Genomic DNA, 24,957 nt, shown 5'->3' with positions numbered 1-24,957 from the left:
TGAGAGGGAGGAGGTTTAAAGGGGATGAAAGGGGTACATATTTCACACAAAGAATAGTGGGTATCTGGAATGAGCTGCCAGAGGAGGTGGTGGAGGCAGGAACAGTAGTGACATTTAAGAGGCATCTGGACAGGTACTTGAATGAACAAGGCATAGAGAGATATGGAATTAATGCAGGCAGGTGGGATTAGTATAGACAGGCATTGTGGTCGGCATGGACGCGGTGGGCCGAAGGGCCTGTTTCTATGCTGTACGACTCTATGACTCTACCGGCCGTACCCAACCAGCTCGAGCTTATAAAACTCAAAACACAGTGTCCAACATGAGATGTGACTCTGCCATTGGATAATATTTGCTACATAATCTTCAGTATGCTAAGAATTAACCAGTCGAGTTTGCAGTGTGGCACATTTGCGCATAGTGGAAGCTACATATATTAATACACAGGACCCTGTTCTTTGCAGACAGAGAGAACATGTACACACATTGCACCTGTTTCAGCTAAACAAAATCAGTGACAGCCATTTGCTGGTTCATTCCTCAGGGCAATGCCTTGACCAATCAGAGTGAAGCTGCCTGGTTTAAATTTCAAACATAGCTTGGCAGTTAACTGTCAGTCACCATAAACTGGTGCATTCTCCATGGCAATGCCTCTGCCAATCAGAGTCAACTTGCCAACCAATCAGCACTCTCTTCTCATACAGTATAAATTTGTTGTTTCCCTTACATTGGTATTCTTGCGAATTGTCCTGATGAGTGCAAGCCGAAAAGCTTCGACAAAATGTCTTTTTAGCAATACAGAAATTACTTCACTCTAAAGATTGTGAATCTTTGGAATTCTCTACCCCAGAGGGTTGTGGATGCTCCATCATTGAATACATTTAAGGCTGGGGGAGACAGATTTTTGGTATCTCAGGGAATCAAGAGATATGGTGAACAGGTGGGAAAGTGGTGTTGAAGCCTAAGATCAGCCTTGATTGTATTGAATAACGGAGCAGGCTCAATGGGCCATATGGCTTATTCCTGCTCCTGTTTCTTGAGTTCTTGTGCTCCTGGGTCCTGTATATTTTAGCATTAATCTACCCTGTGCCCAATAAACCCGAGCAATAATCCACCCCTGGACCCTGTAAACTCAAACATTAATCTACAAATGCATCCTGTGAACCCGAGCATTAATCCACCGCTGAGTCTGGTAACTCGAGCATTAATCCACCCCGGGCCATGTAAACCTAATATCCCCCTGATCAAACTCAATGAGCAATCTGACCTCCAAGGGGAAACGTCTCCGTAAAGTTGACAGTGCCTGCTGTTCTTCAGCTCATTTCACACATTTCTCACACAATGAAAAGCATTCACAATAGCCGATGTTTCACAAAAGGAGACCTAACCAGACCAAAGCTCATTGGTGGTATTTCATGGGCTGTTTGTATCACTGGGCTACAGGATGCTTTTATATGGCAGAAGGATAACTGGCCACAGCAAACGGACAGTTTGACAAACTGTCCATGGACCACTTTAACCCCTACCTCCCTCCCTCTCACTATTTATGGACACTACTGCAGTAATTGCTCCTCTGACCTTTCTTCTCTTGTCCTTCCTACACTCCTAATACACAGCCTTACACAATCTCCCTCCCCCTACATCCTCACTAGTGGAATCCATACCAGTCTCCCCATCTGCTCCTTGCTCTCTCCCTGACTGCTACAACTACTGAACTCAGTCTTCTCCTCCTGAAGTCTACAGGCTCTAAAACTGAAGACTGGTGTCCCTCAGTCCCTACTCCTTGATTAACCTCCAGTTCTCTCCTCCCCTTCCCCCGACCTTAATTTTGTTCCATACTCTGGGTCTTGGTCCTTCCCCTGGCATTCTCAGTATGACCAGGGTGGGATGTGTTTTGAGACAGGATGTCCCAGCTCTCCACCCTGAGATTCTCAGTATGAACAGGGTGGGATGTGGGATTCTCTGTATAAACAGGGTGGGATGTGGGATTCTCTGTATGAACAGGGTGGGATGTGTTTTGAGACAGGATGTCCCAGCTCTCCACCCTGGGATTCTCAGTGTGAACAGGTAGGATGTGGTCTTTTAATGGCCTTTGCTGTTACCCAACATTTCCCGTTAGTAGACCCAGGTTAACGGCCCCATATTACAAGGGGGCAATGTGCAGCAGGGCACATGCGCGGCCATCCTGGGCCAGGACTGACTGTGATGGCTTCTGTAAACTCCTTTTCCCGGACATCGGACACCTGAGTGGTGACAACATACATTTATCAAAAATGAAATAGGAATTGGCATTACAAAGCAACAGGTAGGTGATTGGTTGGTGCATATTTCTGTAAGTGCAGACAGTGGGTTAAGCTAATAATTTTAGTTAATTGCTTAATATGTTTTTAAATTGCAAATTTTAAATTAGGTATGTTAAGTAGGCTTAAGTCTAAGTAAGTCTTGGGTATTATTTAAAATAATCTCCCTATAAAATATCAGCAGAACGGAAGCAGTTAATAGTCTAATAAGTTATGGCAGGGCACCTCAGTCCCGTTAAATACATGTGGGATCTCTCGGAAACTTCTCGTGTACTGGACAATTGCATGTGTAGGAAGTACACAGCTGGAGCTTTGGGTTTCTGAGCTTGAAGTGGTGTCACTGTGGTTCTCCCACTAGGCTGAGAGCTACGTAGATAGCACGTTTCTGCATGGAGTAACCCTACAGCTTAAGGGTGAGCAGGAGATAGGGAACGGGTGACCGCCAGGCAGTCAAAGAGGACCGGGCTTGCAGTGCAGGAGTCCCTGAAGTGCAGCTCGCTTTCCAATGTCAACATGAGGAAAATCATTTTTATGCAGTAAATGGTTAGGATCTGGAAGTCACTGCATAACAGTGTAGTGCAGGCAGATTCAACTGAAGCTTTCAAAAGGAATTTGGGTAATAATCTGAAGAGAAAAGATTTGCAGAGTGTTTTGGGAGTAGGATTTGCTGAGTAGCTCTTACAGAGATCCAAGACGGGGCGAATAGCCTCCTTGTGTGTTGTAACCATTCATTTGATGCTATGATCTTAGTTGATGGTGGGCCTTCTTCTTGAACTACTGCAGTCCGTGTGGTGAAGGTGCTCCCACAATGCTGTTTGGTAAGGAGTTACAGGATTTTCACTCAGCAATGATGAAGGAATAGCGATATATGTCCATGTCAACAACAACAACTGTTATTTATATAGTGTCTTTAACATAAAACATTCCAAGGCGTTTCACAGGAGTGTTATAAAGTAATGTTTAACACTGAGCCACATAAGGATATATTAGGGCAGATCACCAAAAGCTTGCTCAAAGAGGTAGATTTTAAAGTGTGTCTTAAAGGAGGAAAGCAAAGTAGAAAGGCGGAGAGGTTTAGAGAAGGAATTCCAGAGCTTATGGCCTTGGCATCTGAAGGCACAACCACTAATGGTGGAACAATTAAAATCAGGAATGTTCAGGAGGCCAGAATTACATGAGCCCAGATATCTCAAGGGTTCTAGGTCTGGAGGAGATTATAGAGCTCGTGTGGGTACAGCCATGGAGGGATTTGAAAACAAGGATCTGCATTTTAAAATTGAGGTGTTGCTTATCCAGGAGCCAATGTGGTCTTGGCGATGGCACGAATATGTGGTCAGAAGCTCATCGTGGGGTCATACGACACCAAGGTAGTTAACAGTCTGGTTACAGGGAGTGGGATGGACTCAGTGGCAAGGCAGTGGAGTTTGTAATGGGCACTGAAGACAATGGCTTCAATCCTCCCAGTATTTAAATGGAGGAAATTTCTGCTCATCTAGTACTGGATGTCAGACAAGTCTGGATGGAGTGTGACTTGGAGGGGATGGTGTTCACATACATCTGCTACCCTGGTCCTACTAGGTGGTAAAGGTTGAGGGTTTCAGAAGTTCTGTCAAAGCTCTGGTCGAGTGTAGATATAGAAAATCCCTCTCCATCGCTCCCTCCCGCTCCCATCTCTCCCTCCCTCTCCACTAAAGGCTTGCTACCCGACCCGAACCCGACGGGACCTGACAACATGTGTCGGGTTCGGGTCAGGTCGCTCTTCCGGGTCCAGCTTTCGGGCTCGGGTCTGGTCGGGCCGGGTCAGAGTTGGACACATACAGTAAGTATTGCATTTTTCTCTGTTGGTAAGTGTCAAAAGTCGAAAAGCCTACCTGAGCTGGGAGTCCAGGAGGTCAAGGAGGGAAACACTGAGTCTGTGCAGTGAGCAACTGAGTGTCTATGACATCATCACGCTCATGCTGCAGCTTCCTGCAGATTCGGAATCGCAAGTTAGGTAAAGTGAACATTCCGGTGGTCGGGTTGGGTCAGGCACGGGAAAAAATGGAGGGACTCTGGTTCGGGTTGGGTTTTCTTTTCCTGACCTGAGCAGGCCTTTACTCTCCACTCCTCTCCCATAGAGGCTTGTGTAGGCCCAGACATCAGTTGGGTGTTTACAACAATCCAACAGCTATCATAGTCACTTTTTCCTAATGCCACTCCACAAATTACCAGATTAATTCAGCTTAATTTCACAACCTGCCTTTGTGTTTTTATGGGTTCCCTTACAATCCCTTTTTTTTCTGTTTTAAATCAGTTTCACAGGGTATTAGAGGGAGAGGATTTACTGCTGGGAAACTCAGCGAAACATCACATCAGGATCTGACGGAGTCGTCCAATTTATCGTAACCTAAATATCATAGGATTTTGAACATGAAAGGAAAAAGTACCGTTCACGTTGGGGAGAAACCATACATGTGTTCTGTGTGTGGACGAGGCTTCAGCCATTCATCTGGCCTGTCGAATCACAAGCGCAGTCACACTGGGAAGAAACCGTGGGAATGTGGGGACTGTGGAAAGGGATTCAGTTACCCATTTCAGCTGGAAACTCATCGGCGCAGTCACACTGGGGAGAGACCATTCACCTGCTCCGTGTGTGGGAAGGGATTCACTCAGCCATCCAACCTGCTTACACACCAGCGTACTCACACTGGGGAGAAGCTGTTCACCTGCTCGGAGTGCGGAAAAGGATTCACTGATTCAAATAACCTGCTGAGACACCAGCGTACTCACACTGGGGAGAGGCTCTTCACCTGCTCTGTATGTGGGAAGGGATTCACTCAGTTATCCAACCTGCTGACACATCAGCGTACTCACACTGGGGAGAGACCATTCATCTGCTCTGTGTGTGGGAAGGCATTCACTCAGTCATCCAACCTGCTGACACACCAGCGAACTCACACTGGGGAGAGGCCATTCACCTGCTCCATGTGTGATAAGAGCTTTGCTCATTCATCCCACCTGCTGACACACCAGCGAACTCACACTGGCGAGAGGCTGTTCACCTGCTCTGTGTGTGGGAAGGGGTTCACTCACTCATCCCACCTGCTGACACATCAGCGAGTTCACACTGGGGAGAGGCCATTCACCTGCACCGTGTGTGAGAAGAGATTTGCTCAGTCATCTACCCTGCTGAAACACCAGCGAGTTCACACTGGGGAGAGGCCGTTCACCTGCTCTGTGTGTGGGAAGGGATTCACTCAGTCATCCAACCTGCTGAGACACCAGCAAGTTCACAAGTAATTATAGTGGTTGGATTCTGAAATTAATCACATCCAGGACTGATCTATGTTCATTGGAGTCTGTTTCTGCTGATGTTAATAAACTCCCAGCAAGTTATAGGGGTTAATTATCTGGATAAAAGTCAAATAAATCTGCATTGTGTTAAACACATTGTGTGTTTTGCTTCTTTTTAATATCTCTAACACGTTAGTTCCTTTTTAAGTGCTCTCCCTCTTCCTAGTCTCCTCCACTCTGACCTCCAATAAAAATGCGAGGAACTCATGGACGTCTTTGTCACTCAGATTGAGACCATCCGATCGCCTGCCTCTGCCGCGTCTCTCCCTCCCGCAAACCCATTGGGCCAAACTTCCTCTCAAGCTTCCCCTTGTCTGAGCCCTGAACTCACATCTTTCTCTAGTTACTCTCCTATCTCCCGTCATGCCCTCTCAGAGCTCAGCTTGTCCATGAGACACACCTCCTGCTCCCTCAACCCTTTTCCCACTGAACTGCTGACCAGCCAACTTGCCCATGTGAGCTGATATTGTTAACGGTTCTCTTCACGTAATGTCCCTCAATCCTTTAAATCAGTCGTCATCACGCCCTCCTCAAAAAAAACCTTGACCCCATCATCCTTGCAAACTGCCACCTTCTCAAACCTCCCTTTCCTCTCCAAATTCCTTGAACATCTTGTCACCTCCCAAGTCCATGCCCATCTTTCCCAGAACTCCCATGTTTCAATCCTTACAATCAAGTTTCCACCCCTACCACCTATCGAAATGGCTCTTGCCAAAGTTACAAATGACATCCTATATTCACAGTGAGAAAGGTAAACTTTCCCTCCTTGTCCTTCTCGACCTGTATGTAGCCTTTGGCACAGCTGACCACACCATTCTCCTCCAATGCCTCTTCAATGTTGTCCAGCAGTGTGAGCCTGCACTTCCCTAGTTCCTTTCTTGTCTATCTAATCATATCCTGAGTATCACCTGCAATTGCTTCTCTTCCCTCTCCTGCACAGTTACCTCTGGTGTCCCCCAAGGATCTATCCTTGGCCCCCCTCCTATTTCTCATCTACATGCTGCCCCTCGCCAACATCATCTGAAATCATTGCGTTAGTTTTCACATGTACGCTGACCACACCCAGCTCTACCTCATCACCACCTCTATATATGAGATTTCCCTTTTTATCAAGTCCTTCTCGCTTTTAACTCCTGTCCTGCCATGACCAATGTGGTACCAGGATACTTGGTTGTGGTAATTTAGCAAAACTTGATTAAGAAATAACAAGTTATACTTAACAAAATTCAGGTAGTGACTTTACAGCTCTCATGTTGTGCTTTCTGATTGAGTTTTGGTCGCAGATGACGTGAAGACTCTTTCAGTTCTTCTGTCCTCTCTTTGCCACGTGCTGCAATTAATGGTTTTTCACATTCTGGAGTTCTTCTTTAGAATCTGCACAACGAGGCTTTGTGGACCCTGGCTTTTAATCCTCCTTGACCATCAGGCCACCTTGTAATTATGAACAAACTATGAACAGCTTTAATAAAAACAAGAAATGCTGGAACCACTCAGCAGGTCTGGCAGCATCTGTGGAAAGAGAAGCAGAGTTAACGTTTCGGGTCAGTGACCCTTCTTCGGAACTGACAAATACTGACCCAAAACGTTGATGCTGCTTCTCTTTCCACAGATGCTGCCAGACCTGCTGAGTGGTTCCAGCATTTCTTGTTCTTATTTCAGATTTCCAGCATCCGCAGTATTTTGCTTTTATGAACAGCTTTATTCATTTTAGTTATTATCTCCTTATGCTGATAATACAGAATTTGTACAAAAACTGATTCTTCGTTAGCTTTAAGCTATTGAATGTCATAAGTGCACAATGCCTTTTTGCTGACATTTATATTAGAGTTATAGAAAATGATTATTTAAAGATTTTAAACATGCTTTAGACATTTTCATTATTAAAGCTACATAATAAAGACATAATTTGATATATATAAAATGCATAATTCAATAAAGATTTTAGGATTAATTGTGACTGATCACATTTAATACATTATTGTAAAATATAAAATATGTCTGACTCCTTTAACTAATGTTCATATCAGATTAGAGTATAAAGTAAAGCTAATTCTAACCATCACAAAACTACCTACACCTCGTTCAACACTCCATTTTTGCTAAATTATCAGACTGCTTCTCTGATATCCAGTGGTGGATGAGCAGAAAGTTCCTCCAGTTAGACATTGGAAAGACTAAAGCCATTGTTTCTGTTCCTAGTTACTGACTCCATCCCCCTCTCTGGCAACTGAGTCTAAACCAGACATTTCGCAAACTTAATGTCAAATTTGTCCCTGAGGTGATACCAACTACACATCTGCTCCATCACTAAGACTACCTATTTCTACCTCAGCTCATCTGCTGCTGAAACCCTCATCCATGCCTTTATTCCCTCTAGACTTGATTATTCCAATGCACTCCTGGCCGTCTTCTCGCATTCTACCCACTATAAACTTCAGGCCATTCAAAACTCTACTGCCCTTGTTCCAACACACACCAAATCCTGTTCACCTATCACCCATGTGCTTGCTGGACTAAATTGGCTTCTGGTCAAATAATGCCTCGATTTTAAAATTCTTTGTTTTCAATCCCTGCATGGCGTTGCCCCTCCCTATCTTTGTAATTTCCTCCAGCCCTACAACCCTCCGAGATATCTGGCCTCTTGCGCATCCCGTATTTTGGTTGCTCCACCATTGGCGGCCATGCTTTCAGCTGCCTAGTCCCTAAGTTCTGTAATTCCCTCCCTAAACCTTTTTGCATTTCTACATCTTCTCTTTCAAGATGGTCCTTTAAATTTCTCTCTTTGACCAAGCTTTTGGTCATCTGCCCTAATTTCTCCTTATGTGGCTCAGTTTCAAATTTTGTTTGATAACTCTCTCTTTGGGATGCTTTACTACATTAAAAATGCTGTATGCAGGTAAGTTGTTGGATGTGATTAACAACAGCAATAACAGCAGAATCCAACCTCTGCAGTCACATGTGAACTTGATGGTATTTTTACAGGATGGATGAGTGAGTGAATCCCTTCCCACACAAGGAGCAAATGAATGTGCTCTCCCCGCTGTGAGCTCACTGGTGTGTTGTAAAGTAGGATAATGCAGTGACCCTCTTCTCACACACAACAGCAGGTGTGTGGCCTCTCCCCACTGAGTGTGCTGGTGTGTCAACAGTTGCTTTTAGTCTCTTCTCTCAATCAGAACATTGAAAAGGTCTTTTATCAGAGTGAACATATTGGTGTGTCAGAGGTTGAATGAAGTAGTGAATCCCTTTCCACACACACAGCAAGTGAACAGCCTCTCCCAAGTGTGACAGCCTGGTGTCCCTGAAGTTTTCCTGACAGATTAAATCGTGAATGGCCTCTCCCCAGTATGAGTGAGCAGTTGAAATTCCAGTTCTGATGGGTACTTAAATCCCTTCCCACAGTCCCCACATTTCCACAGTTTCTCCTGGGTGTTGGTGTCGTGTGTCTCCAGTTTGGACGATCAGTTCAAGCCTTGTCCACATAGAACATGTTTACCATTTCTCCCCGCTGTCAATGGTGCGATGTTTTTTGAGCTGCGTAACTGGTTAAAGCTCTTTCCACAGTCAGTGCACTGGAACACTCTCACTTGGGTGTGTGTGTCTCAGTGCTTTTTCAGCCTCACTGATCATTTAAATATTTTCCGACACAGAACATTTTTCCTTCCATAATCAGAGGTCGATCATATTTGAATTAAATGATTCTGTAAGATCTTGCTGAGATTTTGGTTTGAGTTCCCTTCTGAAAATCTTACATTTCTAATACTCTGTAAAAGGAGTTTACAAAAGTCATCAGAGCAGACAAATCTAGTTTCTGTGGAATATTCTTTCTCCTTGCATTCCATTAAATCTATAGATTCATGGCTCACTTACTCCTACTGCTCTCTGCTCATTGTTCCAGATTCAGTGTCTGGTTTCCTCCTAATTCTTTTCTCCTCTGCAGATTTTCTCTCTTCCTGTCCTTAATGTGGTGGCTCGGGCTGTGGCTCAATTCCACTCATTGACTCCAATTCTACTAAATAATTTGGCTCACATCAACAAATGAATGATTTTATTAGTAGTTCTGTATGCATTCAAAACATCACCTTTTCCCAATTGTAGAGAAGAGAAAGTCCAGTGGTTAGTTCAGAGCTTCCTTCTCTGCAATTCTGTTCCAACAAGCTCTGTCTATCTGAATTACATTTATACGGATTCACTCACTTGGTAAGTGTTCAGATCTCACTGAACAATGGCACAAGAATCATAGGTTACAGCACAGCAGGAGGCTATTCAGCCCATTACCTCCCTGCTGACTCTCTGCAAGATCAACTTAGCTAGTCCCACAACCCTGCCTTTTCCCTGTACCTCTTCAAATCTTTTTTGGTTCAGATAATTATGCTTTTTTTTTTTGAAGGCCTCTATTGAATCTGCCTTTGCCACACCCTCTGGTACCACACCTGTAGGTAAGAAGGATTGGAAGATTATGGCCAGTGCCTCTGCAATTTTCAGCCTTACTTTTCTAAGTACCTTTGGATGCATCTCATTTCGTCCTGGTGACTTATCAACTTTTAAGTATAGCTAGCCTATTTAATACCTCCTCTTTATAAATTTTTACCCATCTGGTGTCTCAACTACCTCCTCTTTCACCATGAATTGGGCAGCATCTTCTTTAGTACAGATCCAAAGTACTCATGTAGAACCTTAGCCATACCCTCTGCCTGCATTTGTAAATCCCCTTTTAGGCCCCTGATCAGTCTCACTCATACTTTTACAACCCCTTTTACTATTCATCTACCTATAGAAGACTTTTAGATTCCCTTTTATGTTCGTCATGAGTCTCGTCTCATACTCTTTGCTTCACTTCCCCTCTGTACATTCTATATACAGTTACAGTTTTGCCTTTGAATCTTTGATTCCAATTTACATAGGTCAGATCCATTGTCACCTCATTGAAGTTGGCCCTCCCCCAATTAATTATCTTTATTCTGGATTGCTCCTTGTCCTTTTCCATACCTAACCTAAACCTTATGATGCTATGGTCACTGTCCCCTAAATGTTCCCTTACTGTAGCTTGATTCACTTGACCCACCTCGTTCCCCAGAACCAGATCCAGCAATGTGTCCTTCTCCTTTGGACTGGATACATACTGAGGTAGAAGATTCTCCTGAACACGCTCGAGAAACTCTTGCTCCCCTCTAATCTTCATATTATTACTATCCCAGTCTGTATTAGGATAATTAAAGTCCCCCATTATAACTACTCTATAATTCTTGCACCTCTCTGTAATTTCCTTGCATCTTTGTTCCTCCATACTTTCCTACTAGTTTGGTGGCCTGTAGACTACCCTCAGCAATGTAATGGGACCTCTATTGTTTCTTAGCTTTAACCAAATAGAGTCAGTCCTTGACCCCTCGAGGACATCCTCTCTCCAGCATTGTAATTTTCTTCTTAATTCAATACAGCTGCCCCTCCTCCGTCCTTCCCCAACTTGCCTGAAGACCTTGTATCAGTAATATTTAGTGTCCAATACTGCCCTTTTTTGAGCCAGGTCACCATTATTGCTACATCATATTTCCATGTGGTATCTGCATCTGCTGCTCATCGACCTTATTTACCACACTACTTGCATTTACATAACATGCACAGTAAACATAATTTAGACCTATTACATTCCCTCTTACACTGACCCCACCTTACTATTTCCTACTTGAGTGTCATCTGTCTCTCCTGATTCTCTGTGTACCTTGGTTTTTCTCACTAAATTTACCTCCATGTTCCCACACCCCTGCCAAGTTAGGTTAAACCCTCCCCAGTAGCACCAGCAAATCGTCCCACAAGGACATTGGTCCTGGCTCTGTTCAGATGCAAACCTTCTAGTCCAAATAAATCCTATCTCCCCCAGACCTGATCCAATGTCCCAGGATGAGATAGTTGAGGCAAATGTAGAGGTTAAAGCAAGAAAGTCCAGTAGGCAGGCCGGGCAGGGGCAGGGGCAGGGGCAGGACAGGGAGTGTGGATGGTCTGGTAGGCTAAATTGCATTTACTTTAATGCAAGAAGACTTACAGGTAAGGCAGATGAACTTAGAGCATGGATCGGTACATGGGATTGTGATATTATAGCTATTAGGGAAATGTAGTTGAAGGATGGGCAGGACTGGCAGCTCAATGTTCCGGGGTACCGATCATTCCGGCGTGACAGAGGTGGAGGTAAGAGAGGAGGGGGAGTTACACTATTGATTAGGGAGGACATCACGGCAGTACTTAGAGAGGATATCCTGGGGGGAATGTCTAGCGAGGCCATAAGGGTAGAATTTAGGAATAAGAAAGGGGTGATCACTTTGATGGGATTATACTATAGGCCCCCCAATAGTCAGAGGGAATTGGAGGAGCATATATGTAGGGAAATCACAGATAGGTGTAGGAATTATAGGGCTGTAATAGTAGGTGATTTTAACTTCCCTAATATTGACTGGGACTGCCTTAGTGCTAAGGGATCAGATGGGGAAGAATTTGTTAAGTGTGTCCAGGATAATCTTCTGAAGCAGTATGTGGGTAGCCCAACCAGAGAAGGGGCTACACTCGACCTCCTCTTAGGAAATGAGGATGGGCAGGTGGTTGATGTGTCAGTGGGGGAGCACTTTGGGATCAGTGACCATAACTCTATCAGCTTCAAGATAGTTATGGAAAAGGACAGGACTGGTCCTCAAGTTGAAGTCCTAAATTGGGGGAAGGCTAATTTCGATGGCATCAGACAGGAACTCTCAAAAGTTGAATGGGAGAGGCTGTTTACAGGTAAAGGGACGTCTGGCAAGTGGGAGGCTTTTAAAAGTGAGATAGAAAGAGTTCAGGGCCGGCATGTTCCTGTTAGATTGAAGGGCAAGGCTGGCAAGTTTAGGGAACCTTGGTTGACGTGGGATATTGAGGGTCTGGTCAGGAAAACGAAGGAGACATATGTCAGGTATAGGCAGCTGAGATGAAGCAAGTCCCTCGAGCAGTATAGGGGATGTAGGAGTACACTTAAGAAGGAAATTAGGAGGGCGAAAAGGGGCCATGAGATTTCCCTGGCAGATAAGATAAAGGAGAATCCTAAAAGATTCTGTAAGTATATTAAGAGTAAAAGGGTAGCTAGGGAGAGAGTAGGTCCCCTTAAGGATCAGTGTGGCAATCTATGTGTGGAGCCACGGGGAATGGGCGAGGTCTTAAATGAATATTGCTCGCCTGTATTTACCATGGAAAAGGTCATGGAAGCTAGTGAGTTCAAGGGAGGGAACAGCGATATCCTGGAGCATATCAACATTACAAAGGAGGAGGTGTTGGAGGTTTTGAAGCGCATTAAGGTGGATAAATCCCCAGGGCCTGACCAGGTGTATCCTAGGAAGCGATGGGAAGCAAGGGAGGAGATTGCTGGGGCCCTGGCAGAGATTTTTGTATCTTCGTTAGCCACGGGTGAGGTACCGGAAGACTGGAGGATAGCTAATGTTGTGCCTTTATTTAAAACGGGCAGCAGGGATAAGCCAGGTAACTACAGGCCGGTGAGCCTTACATCAGTGGTGAAAAAGTTATTGGAAGGGATTCTAAGTTACAGGATTTATATGCATTTGGAAAGGCAAGGTCTGATTAGGGATAGTCAGCATGGCTTTGTGCGTGGGAAATCATGTCTCACGAATTTGATTTGAGTTTTTTGAGGAGGTGACCAAGAGGATTGATGAGGGCAGGGCGGTGGACGTTGTCTACATGGACTTTAAATCGGCCTTTGACAAGGTCCCGCATGGTAGGCTGGTCAAGAAGGTTCGAACACATGGGATCTGGGGTGAGCTAGCCAATTGGATACAAAATTGGCTTGGTGATAGGAGGCAGAGGGTGGTAGTGGAGGGTTGTTTTTCAGATTGGAGGCCGGTGACCAGTGGTGTGCCGCAGGGATCGGTGCTGGGCCCTCTCTTGTTTGTCGTTATATTAATGACTTGGATGTGAATGTAAGGGGCATGATTAGTAAGTTTGCAGATGACACCAAAATTGGTGGTTGAGTGGACAGTGAAGAAGGTTGTCTAAGGTTACAACAGGATATAGCTCAACTGGGGAAGTGGGCAAGGCAGTGGCAAATGGAATTTAATGCAGACAAGTGCAAAGTGATTCATTTTGGGAAGTTAAACCAGGACAGGACAGAAACAGTAAATGGCAGGTCCCTGTGGAGTGTTGTTGAGCAGAGAGACCTTGGAGTGCAAGTACATAGTTCCCTGAAAGTGGCAACACAGGTAGACAGGGTGGTGAAGAAGGCGTATGGCATGCTTGCCTTCATCGGCCGAGGCATTGAGTACAAGAGTTGGGACGTCATGTTACAGTTGTACATAACGTTGGTTAGGCCACATTTGGAGAACTGTGTGCAGATCTGGTCGCCGCACTACAGGAAAGATGTGATTAAACTAGAGAGGGTGCAGAAAAGATTCACAAGGATGTTGCCTGGTTTGGAGGGCTTGAGTTGAAAGAGAGATTGGATAGCCTGGGTCTGTTTTCCCTGCAGCGAAGGAGGCTGAGAGGGGACATGATAGAGGTATATAAAATTATGAGAGGCATAGATAGGGTAGATAGCCAGAGTCTATTTCCCATGGTAGGGGTGAGTAAAACTAGAGGGCATAGATTTAAGGTGAGAGGGAGGCGGTTTAAAGGTAAATTTTTCACACAAAGAATAGTGGGTATCTGGAATGAGGAGGTGGTGGAGGCAGGAACAGTAGCAATATTTAAGAGGCATCTGGACAGGTACTTGAATGAGCAAGGCATAGAGGGATATGGAATTAATGCAGGCAGGTGGGATTAGTATAGATAGGCATTATGGTCAGCCATGGACGCAGTGGGCCGAAGGGCCTGTTTCTATGCTGTACGATTCTATGACTCTATGAATCTGAAACCCTCCCTCCTGCACCACCTCTCCAGCCATGCATTCATCTGTTCTATCCTTCTCTTTCTATACTCACTCGCACATGTTACTGGAAGTAATCTGGAGACTGCTACCTTTGAGGTCCTTCTTGCTAGTTTCTTTCCTAGCTCCCTAAATTGTGCCCTTAGGACCTCAACTCTCTTTTTACCTATGTCGTTGATACCAATATGGACCATGACTGCAGGCTGCTCAGCCTTTCCACTCAGAGTGCTCTGCAGCTGCTCCGTGACACCCTTGACCCTGGCACCAGGAAGGGAATATGCCATCCTGGTTCACTTCTGTGGCCTCAGAAATGCCTGTCTTTTCCCCTAACTATGGAATCCCCTATCACTATTACTTTTTCAATCTTCCTGCTGCCCCCGTGTACAGCTTAGCCAGACGTGGTCTAGACTCTGGCTGCACACCCCAGAGGAACCATCACTCTCACCAGTATTGAGAATGGAATACTAGTTGGTGAGTGAGATGCACTCTGGGGAATCCTGCACTATTTGCCCGGTCTGTCTTGACTACCTGATGGTCACCAATAATATTCCATTATCACTCTCACACAGACCTCACAGACCAAGTCCTTCTATCGACACCAGCCCTTCTGCACAAGATCAGCAGACAAGAGTGAAGATGTTACTGTGCTCAGTCCAAGCTTACAGTGGCACAAACAGCTTGTAATTCCCATTAAAATGCATAGCTTAGCAAGAGTATTGGTGTGTTACAGACTGATTGATAGAGACTGGTTAAGATTAGACAACAACTCCATTATCAGATGGTGTAGATGGCAAGCAATGGAATTAGTTTTTCTTATTTTACAATCCCTATGTATGCAGAATCTCACCTTCAGGTCCCCAGATTCAGAGAAAGATTCACTGAGAATCAGTTTCTAATGGCACAATCCCATGTACCTCAGAAACCTCTCTAAATGCCCCAGATTCATCGAATGGGTGTTGCTGATCATTCTTGGAGGCAAAGATGATCATGTGCATCATCTGGGGTGTTTGGTCGAGATGCAGTGGGTACGTAGGTGACTGCTAAGGCCTATCTGCACCCGGAAGGTTCTGCTGCAAATAGGGCAGGATGCCGCAGACAATTGAGTTTGGGATGAGCTGCTGTCTCAGGAATTCCTCTCCTTGCATTCTCTCTCTGCCTCTGATATGTGCTTGCTTTCGAAGGAGGCTGCATGCTTTTTAATTTGCTAGCACCAGGTGCAGCGTTCCTGGGTGAGCTACTCCCTGGACTCGGGGTCAATATCAAAACTCCTAAGCAAAGCTTTCAGAGTTTCTCTGTAGAACTTCCTTTGACCGCCATCAGAGCACATCCCAGATTCAAGCTCTCCATATAAGATTCACTTTGGTGAGCATGTGTCAGGCATTCTGGCGACATGACTAGCCGAACTCTGTTGTGACTGTCTCAATATGGTGTCGATGCTTGGCATGCCAGCTCAGGTAAACACCTCAGTGTCTGCTATTTTGTCCTGCCCTCTAATCTTCAGAAGCTTCCGAAGGCAGCTCAAGTGAAAGTGGATGAGTTTTTTGGCATGATGCTGGTACACAGTCCAAGTCTCACATTTGTAGAGCAGAATAGGCAGAACAATTATTCTATAGACTTACAGTTGGGTATGCAGACTCATTCTTCTCTGGTCCCAGACTGATGTTCAAAGTCACCTTTAGGCTACAATTGCTTTGGTAATTCTTGCATGTGTCTCGTCATCGGTATAGACAGCTCGAGAGAGTGTGTTGCTGAGAGAGGTGAACTGACCTGCTGCTGACAAGTTCTGGCCATGAACTGAAACTTTAGGCTCGAGATAGGGCTTTCCTGGAGCAGGCTGCTACATTGCTTCAGTTTTCTTTGTGCTGATCATAAGGCTGAAGTTGTTGCACACATTGGAGTGAAATTCGATGCTCCATTTGCATGTCCAGCTCTGTTTGTAGTATATATAAATGATTTGGAGGAAAATGTAGCTGGTCTGATTAGTAAGTTTGCGGATGACACAAAGGTTGGTGGAGTTGCGGATAGTGTTGAGGATTGTCAGAGGTTACAGCAGGATATAGATCGGTTGGAGACTTGGGCGGAGAAATGGCAGATGGAGTTTAATCTGGACAAATGTGAGGTAATGCATTTTGGAAGGTCTAATACAGGTGGGAGGTATACAGTAAATGGCAGAACCCTTAGGAGTATTGACAGGCAGAGAGATCTGGGCGTACAGGTCCACAGGTCACTGAAAGTGCCAACGCAGGTGGATAAGGTAGTCAAGAAGGCATACGGCATGCTTGCCTTCATCGGTCGGGGCATAGAGTATAAAAATTGGCAAGTCATGCTGCAGTTGTACAGAACTTTAGTTAGGCCACACTCAGAACATTGCTTGCAATTCTGGTCGCCACACTACCAGAAGGACGTGGAGGCTTTGGAGAGGGTACAGAAGAGGTTTACCAGGATGTTGCCTGGTCTGGAGGGCATTAGCTATGAGGAGAGGTTGGATAAACTCGGATTGTTTTCACTGGAACGACGGAGGTGGAGGGGCGACATGATAGAGGTTTACAGAGTTATGAGCGGCATGGTCAGAGTGGATAGTCAGAAGCTTTTCCCCAGGGTGTAAGAGTCAGTTACCAGGGGACATAGGTTTAAGGTGAGAGGGGCAAAGTTTAGAGGGGATGTGCGAGGCAAATTGTTTTTTTTACACAGAGGGTGGTGAGTGCCTGGAACTTGCTGCCGGGGGAGGTGGTGGAAGCAGGTACGATAGCGACGTTTAAGAGGCATCTTGACAAATACATGAATAGGATGGGAATAGAGGGATACGGACCCCGGAAGTGCAGAAGGTTTTAGTTTCGGCAGGCATCAAGATCGGCGCAGGCTTGGAGGGCCGAATGGCCTGTTCCTGTGCTGTACTGTTCTTTTGAACGGGAAACTAGTGCACAGTCATTGGCAAACAGGAAATAGCAAAGTATGTCCTTGGAGATCTTGGATTTTGCCTGCAGTCTTTTCGGATTGAGCAGCTTCCCGTCCATACGATATCTAATTTCAATGGCAGGATCACCATCATGGGATGGCGAAATGCCAAGAACAGAGCATGGGCCTCTGCACTACGTTTGTTGGCCTGATCAAGGCCTTCGATACAATCAGTCGTGAGGACCTTTGGAAGATACTGGAGAAACTCTGCTGGCCTGAAAAATTCATCACAATGGTTTGGCAGCTCCATGACAGCATGCCTGCACGTGTCTGGATGCAGGTGAGACTGCCGACCCAGTCACAGTCACTAATGGAGTTAAGCAGAGCTGTGTGCTAGAACAACCCTTTTCAGCATGTTTTCCTCTGCCATGCTTTGTGATGCCTTCCATGATGGTGATAGAATGGTTACAGCACAGAAAGAGACCATTCAGTCCATCATTTTCATGCTGGCTGTCTGTAATAGCAACTCATCCAGCCCCCATTCCCTGCCCTTTCCCAGTAGCTCTACAAATTCTTGCTGTTCAGTTAGTTATCTAGTTCTCTTTTTAAGCCTCGATTGAATCTGCTTCCACCACACTCTCAGACAGAGCTTTCCAGATCTGAACCACTTACTGTGTAAGAGGTTTGCCCATGGGTCGCAGCAGCCCAGGGGCTTCGGGCCTTTGGTTCAGGTTGGGGCCAGAGAGGAGACGGAAGAGAAGGATAGTGAGAGTGGATAATGTTCTTTGTTTAATGTTGGGGCTCGGGGTCGCACTCGGTATCTGAAGCTCCCGCCAGTGACCTCTCACCCGACAGCTCACAATGCCCAGGTGATTGATGGCAGCTCCGGACCAATAGGAAGAGGGGGGTGGGTCTGGAGGGCTGGTGAGGGCCTCGCCTTCTCTATGCCCACTGCCTGCTTGGTCCTTCAGGAGAGGAGAGAGAGATGGGAACCAGTCAGTGTAGAACTGAACCCAATCTTCAGGGGATGGTGTTGTGGAGAGGGAACATAAGGACATAAAAAAACAAATTAAATTTAATTGCTGCGATCCCACCCCAAACAATATCCCACTTCTCTATCCCGATGCTGTCTCCTGTGCCCATCTGCTCGCTGCGCCTCACCGCTGCCTTCCCTCAGCCACTTGCTTCCTGATTTGACACCCACCCCCCCATCACCTGTTGGACACTTGCTCCCCCTCGCTGCTTCATCCCCATCAGCTGCTCGCTTCGCTCACCGCTTCAAACTCCAACCGTATCATCCACTCACTCCCGCTCGCCGCTACGACCCCATCAACCTGAAAATCCCTTCAATGGTTGCCATCGCCATATCCATCCCACCCCCAACAGTTCCCCACTCCCTCCTGCCATCGCACTTCTCTTCACCGCTCCCGTCTGCGTCCATCTTCTCGCCGCTCATTCCTCGCTGCCTTCCCTTAGCCACTCACCCCTCCCCCCGCCTCTGGCCGCTCGCTCCCCGCTTCCAAACCCTCCCCCAAACCTCCCCCCCAGCCCGCTTGCTCCAGGCCAAGTCGCTTCCTTCCTCTTGGCCACTCACTCTCACATCACCCTGTCAATCCTCACAGCCAGCCTTGCTTTTTCAGGTGGCATGGTGGGGAACGAGCGGCCAAGGGGAGTGGGAAGCAGTGGCGAGGTCTGGAGCGAGCAGCTGACAGGGGGAGGCGGCGGTCTAAGGGGGAAGCGGCTGGTGGGGGGGGTGGCAGAGTGAGTGGCTGAGTAGGGGGAAGCGGGGAGGCCTGGAGCAAGCGGCCAGTGGGGGGGGGGAAGCGGCCGGGGGCAGGAGGAGCGAGTGGCTGAGGGAAGGCAATGGCATGGCATGAAACAAGCGGTCAAGCAGGGTGAAGCAGTGATTGAAGCAGGGATGGTGGGAGGGAGCGGGGTACTGCTCGGGTGAATGAAGGGGTGAGGACATCATTTTTTAAAAATTCATTCATAGGATGTGGGCGTCGCTGGCCAGGCCAGCATTTATTGCCCATCCCTAATTCCCCTTGAGAAGGTGGTGGTGAGCTGCGTGGTGATGTCATGCGCATTCATACTGGCAAGCTGGCAAATGTTTGCACGCACTAATGACCTCCGCGATTACTCTGCGCGTGCTCTGCGTTGTCAGGAGTCACTTTGTATTGTCTCTCCATATTCTTCTCACCAAAGTGAATCACTTCACATTTCTCTGCATTGAACTTCATCTGCCACCTGCTCATTTCACCAACTTGTCTATGTCCTTTTGAAGTTCTGCACTATCCTCCTCACAGTTCACAATGCTTCCAAGTTTCGTATCATTTGCAAATTTTGATATTGTGCCCTGAATACCAAGGTCTAGGTAATTAATATATATCAGGAAAAGCAAGGGTTCCAACACTAACTCCTGGGGACCTCCACTACAAAACTCCACGCCAGTCCAAAAACATCCATTAACCACTACTCTCTGTTTCCTGTCACACAGCCAATTTCGTATCCATGTTGCTGCTGTCCTTTTTATTCCTTGAGCTATAACTTTGCTCACAAGTCTGTTGTGTGGCACTGTAGTAAATCCTTTTGGAAGCCAAGGTACATCACATCAACAGTATTATCTTCATCAACCATCTCTATTACCTCTTCAAAAAACTCCAGAAAATGAGTTAAACACGATTTCCTCTTGACAAATCTGTGCAGGTTTTCCTTAATGAGCCCGCATTTGTCCAAGTGACTCTTAATTTGGCCCCAATTATTTTTCCTAGACGTTTCCCCACCACTGACGTTAAACTGGCCTGTAGTTGCTGGGCTTATCTTTACACCTTTTTTTGAACAAGTTTGTAACGTTTGCAATTCTCCAGTCCTCTGGCACCACCCCTGAGTCTGAAGACTGGAAAATTATGGCCAGTGCCTCTGCAATTTCCACTCTCACTTACCCCAGTATCCTTGGATGCATCTCATCCGGCCCTGGTGCCATATCAACTTTTAAGTACAGACAGCCTATCCAATAACACCACCTTATCAATTTTAAATCCTTGTAGTGTATTAATTACCTCCTCTTTCACCATGACCTAGGTAGCATCTTCTTCCTTGGTCAAGATGCAAAGTATTCATTTAATACCTCAGCTATGCCTCCTGCATTCATGCATAAATCCCCTTTTTGGTCCCTAATTGGCCCCACTCCTCCTTTTACCACCATTTTACTGTTTATATGCCTATAGAAGACTTTGGGATTCCATTTTATGCTAGCTGCCAGTTAAAGCCTGGCCACCCGACCCGAACCGAACCCGACTATATGTGTCACATTCGGGTTGGTTCTGTATTCTGCATCCGGGCTTGAGTCGGGTTGGGCTGGACTGTACTGTTTTGTTTCGTATTGTTTTTGTTTTAACATACAATTTTTTTTCTGTTTCATTAATATGTTTGTTATTTTTGGGTTGGGTCAGGCATTTAAAAAAATTAATGGACTGGGGCCCGGGTCGGGTTGGCTGTTGTCGGGTCAGGCCCGCGTCGGGTTTTAATTTTATACCACAGCCAGGCTTTACTGCCCCTCTCCTTTCATACTTTCTCTTTGCTTTTTTTTAATTTGCTTTTTGACTTCCCCTCTGAACCTTCTATATTCTATATGAATTACATCCTTTCGCGCAATGTTAGCAGAGGGCCCAAACACTTGCGTTCTGTATAAGCTATATAATGATTTCATCACAATCCCTTGAGAGAATACTTGTTGATTTCAATGGCATGTCTGTTACCCAGCATTTACCGTGGAAGTCAGTGTGCCCTATTCACTCCACAGGAGCCCAGTGCGCAGGCAAAGTGATGGACTGTATCTGGAGCATGCACATGTGATCAGAGCCATGCAAGTGCTGGAGACGCTTTTGCAGCAGTGAGAGTCGGTGGGTTGCAGGGGAGGAATGGAGCTGCCGGGAAGCTTCAGAAACACCTGGTGTAGGCCGTAAGCTCCGAATAAGAAGTTCCAGATCCCGCATTTGCAGCTTTGGGACTTTTTCCCCAGAACAGGCCCAGGTTAATGGGCGCCATCTTTGTAAAGAAAGGCGGGAGGGTTTAGTGCGCTGCCATTTTGGTGCAGCGGGGAGCAGCATGCATGTGCGGCCAGCTTGGTGATGGCACAGATAGTGGGCGGGGTTTCAGGGTCCCAGTGAACAGGAGAGAAAATCATTGACTCATTGAATTTATTCTTTGCACACAGGGGCTGGAGAAAGAGGGAGGGAGAAAACTGGGAGTGGAGGAAAGAAATGGTGCAGATGGTGCCATGGGTTTGCATGTGACAGATGGCAAATGGATATTAGAACCAGGCTTAATATAGGAGCTTCATAGAGGAAGTGAACAAACAAATATGATATGCAATCAGAAGAGACTGGCAGCTAACATAAAAGGGAATCCAAAAGTCTTTTATTGGCATATTAATAGTAAAAGATGGTAAATGGAAGAGTGGGGCATAGAGTACAAAAACAAAGAAGGTATGATAAACATGTATAAAATACTGGATTGGCCTCAGCTGGAGTTGCCCATCTCTAATTGACCTTGAGAAGGTGGTGGTGAGCTATCTTCTTGAACCGCTGCAATCTGTGTGGTGTAATACTCCCACAGTGCAATTAGGAAGGGAGTTCCAGGATTTTGACCCAGCATCAGTAAAGGAACAGCGATATAGATCCAAGTCAGGATGGTGTGTGGCTTGGAGGGGAACATGCAAGTTGTGGTGTTCCCATGCATCTGCTGTTCTTAGCTTTCTAGGTGGGAGAGCTCGTGGGTTTGGAAGGTGCTGTTGAAGGAGCCTTGGTGAGTTGCTGCAGTGCAACTTGTCGATGGTAAGCACTGCTGCCACTGTGCACCAGTGGTGGAGGAAATAAATGTTTAAGGTTTTGGATGGGTTATCGATCAGCGGGCTTCTTTGTCTTGGATGGTGTTGAGCTTCTTGAGTGTTGTTGGAGCTGCACTCATCCAGGCAAGTGCAGAGTATTCCATAACACTCCTATCTTGTGCCTTGTAGATGGTGGACAGGCATTGGGGAGACTGGAGGTGAGGCACTTGCCGCAGAATTCCGAACCTCTGACCTGCTCTTGTAGCCACAATATTTATATGACTGGTCCAGTTCAGTTTCTGGTCAATGATGTTGATAGTGGGGAATTCAGCAATGCCAATGTCAAGGGGATATGATTAAATTCTCTTGTTTGAGATGGTTAATGTTTGGCACTTTTGTGGCACCAACATTACTTGCCACTTATCAGCCCAAGCCTGACTGTTGTCCAGATCTTTCAGCATATGGACATGGACTGCTTCAGTACCTGAGGAGTTGCGAATGGTACTGAACATTGTGCAATCTTCAGCGATCATCCCCATTTCTGACATCATTGATGAAGTAGCTGAAGATGATTGGGCCTAGGACACTACACTGAGGAACACCTGCAGCAATGCCCTAGGGCTGAGATGATTGACCTCCAACAACCACAACCATCTTCCTTTGCGCTAGGTATGACTCCACACTTTAGGAAAGTTGTGAAGGCATTAGAGAGGGTGCTGAGAAGATTTCCGAGCATGGTTCCAGGGATGAGGAACATCAGTTATGTGGATAGATTGGAGAAGTTGGGGTTGTTCTCCTTGGAGAAGAGAAAGTTGAGAGGAAAATTGATAGAGGCGTTCAAAGCCATAAGAGGTCTGGACAGAGTAGATAGGGAGAAACTTCTCATTGGCGTAAGGATCCAAAACCAGATTTAGGTTGATTGGCAAAAGAAGCAATGGCAAAATGAAGTTAATCTTTTTAGCACAGCTAGTGATAAGGATGTGGAATGCACTGCCTGAGACTGTGGTGAAGGCAGATTCAGTCGAGGCCTTCAAATAAATTGGATAATTATGTGAAGAGAAAAAAATTGCACAGCTATGGGGAAAATGCAGGGGACTGTTACAAGGTGTGTTGAACTTGCAAAGTGCCAGCGTGGACACAATGGGCCGAATGGCCTGCTTCTGTGCTTGTATCCATTCTATGATTCTATGATTTCAGCATAGGGAGGAGGGGGAATGTGTGGGACAGGGATTTACAGCTTTGGGGGAACGATAGGGGAAAGAATGTTCCATAGAAACTGGAATTGTCTGTTCTGAATTTCTATCCTGGACTGACCGTGATGACGTTTGTAAATTCCTTTTACAGGGTATTAGGAGAGGATTTACAGATGGGGAAACTGAAACCAAACATCACGTCAAGCTTTGACCATCACTCGATTCATCAGGGCCTGTATATCATGGCCTTTTAATGTGGAAGGAGAAATGTTTGGCTGTTCTGTCTGTGGGGCAAGATTTCAAACATCAGTGTGACTGGAAAAGCACAACGACACACACAGCTGAGAGAGTGTTCCAGTGCACTGACTGTGAAAAGAGCTTTAACCAGTTACATAGCCTGAAAAAAATTGCACCATTCACAGCGGGAGAAACCGTACACCTGTTCTGTGTGTCAACAAAGTCTCAACTCATTGTCCACCTGGAGAGACACAAGGACAACCACACCATGGGGAAATCATGGAAATGTGGAGACTGTGGGAAGGAATTCAATTACCCATCCAAGCTGGAAAGTCATCGGCGCAGTCACACTGGAGAAAGGCCATTTACCTGCCCCGTCTGCTGGAAGGGTTTCACTCAGTCATCTGGCCTGCTGTTACACCAGCGAGTTCACACTGGGGAGAGGCCATTTACCTGCTCCATGTGTGGGAAGGGATTCACCCAGTCATCCAGCCTACTGTTACACCAGCGAGTTCACGCTGGAAAGAGGCCATTCACCTGCTCCATGTGTGGGAAGGGATTCACCCAGTCATCCAACCTACTCGCACACCAGCGGGTTCACACTGGGGAGAGGCCGTTCACTTGCTCTGTATGTGGGAAGGGATTCGCTCAGTCATCCAACCTACTCACACACCAGCGAGTTCACACTGGGGAGAGGCCGTTCACCTGCTCAGTGTGTGGGAAGGGATTCACTCAGTCACCCCAAGTGCAGAGACACCAGCAAGTTCACAAGTGAATGCAGAGGTTGGATTCTGTTGTTATTGCTGCTGTTAATCACATCCAGGACTGAACCATGTTCATTCTGATAGCTGGTGTTTGTTTTTGCTGATATTAATAATCACCGTAACTGGGCTGGAGTTTAATATTCTGGTTTAATTATGGAATAAATTACCTTTATTTCAAACACTGTGTGGAATATTTGATTTCTTCATTAAGATTTCTCCATTGATATTCTGTTATTGACGGTCCATTTGTGGGTATTTCCTTACTTGAGATAATTATCAATTCTCATCTAGTTCACCTTCCACCATATCAAACCCCAAGCTTGTTCTGTTTGAGTCCACAGATTGTGTGTGCCATCGACTGCACTGTCGTGTCTCACTTTACACACATCTGGAGTTCCTTTTAACCACCCCTGTATAGAACATTTTTGTATAAGATTTGTAATGTTATTTTCTGTATCATTTCACTCTTTATGGATCTGATTTATTGAAACTCCTGCACACATACTGCGCGTGAGAG

At 46.0% G+C, this 24,957-nt stretch overlaps 1 protein-coding gene across 1 annotated transcript in view; it reads left to right on the top strand.

Annotated features, from left to right (window-relative positions):
* Positions 1-24,619, top strand: part of LOC137347509 (zinc finger protein 271-like) — a 61,280-nt gene extending 36,661 nt beyond the window's left edge. Inside the window, exons 3-13 of the mRNA XM_068011955.1 lie at positions 4,594-5,576; positions 9,732-9,833; positions 10,024-10,181; positions 10,680-10,760; positions 15,464-15,548; positions 16,025-16,078; positions 17,561-17,758; positions 19,412-19,622; positions 20,190-20,260; positions 22,180-22,224; positions 23,657-24,619. Coding sequence (XP_067868056.1) covers positions 4,710-5,576; positions 9,732-9,833; positions 10,024-10,181; positions 10,680-10,760; positions 15,464-15,548; positions 16,025-16,078; positions 17,561-17,758; positions 19,412-19,622; positions 20,190-20,260; positions 22,180-22,224; positions 23,657-24,451 — 2,667 coding nt within the window. The 5' untranslated portion in view covers positions 4,594-4,709 and the 3' untranslated portion in view covers positions 24,452-24,619. The remainder of the gene's footprint in view (positions 1-4,593; positions 5,577-9,731; positions 9,834-10,023; positions 10,182-10,679; positions 10,761-15,463; positions 15,549-16,024; positions 16,079-17,560; positions 17,759-19,411; positions 19,623-20,189; positions 20,261-22,179; positions 22,225-23,656) is intronic.
* Positions 24,620-24,957: the final 338 nt, after the last annotated feature.

Source organism: Heterodontus francisci, chromosome 32, assembly GCF_036365525.1.
Source record: "Heterodontus francisci isolate sHetFra1 chromosome 32, sHetFra1.hap1, whole genome shotgun sequence".
Lineage (NCBI taxonomy): Eukaryota > Metazoa > Chordata > Chondrichthyes > Heterodontiformes > Heterodontidae > Heterodontus > Heterodontus francisci.
Note: the sequence above shows the minus strand (reverse complement) of the source record. Positions and strands in the feature narration are given on the sequence as shown.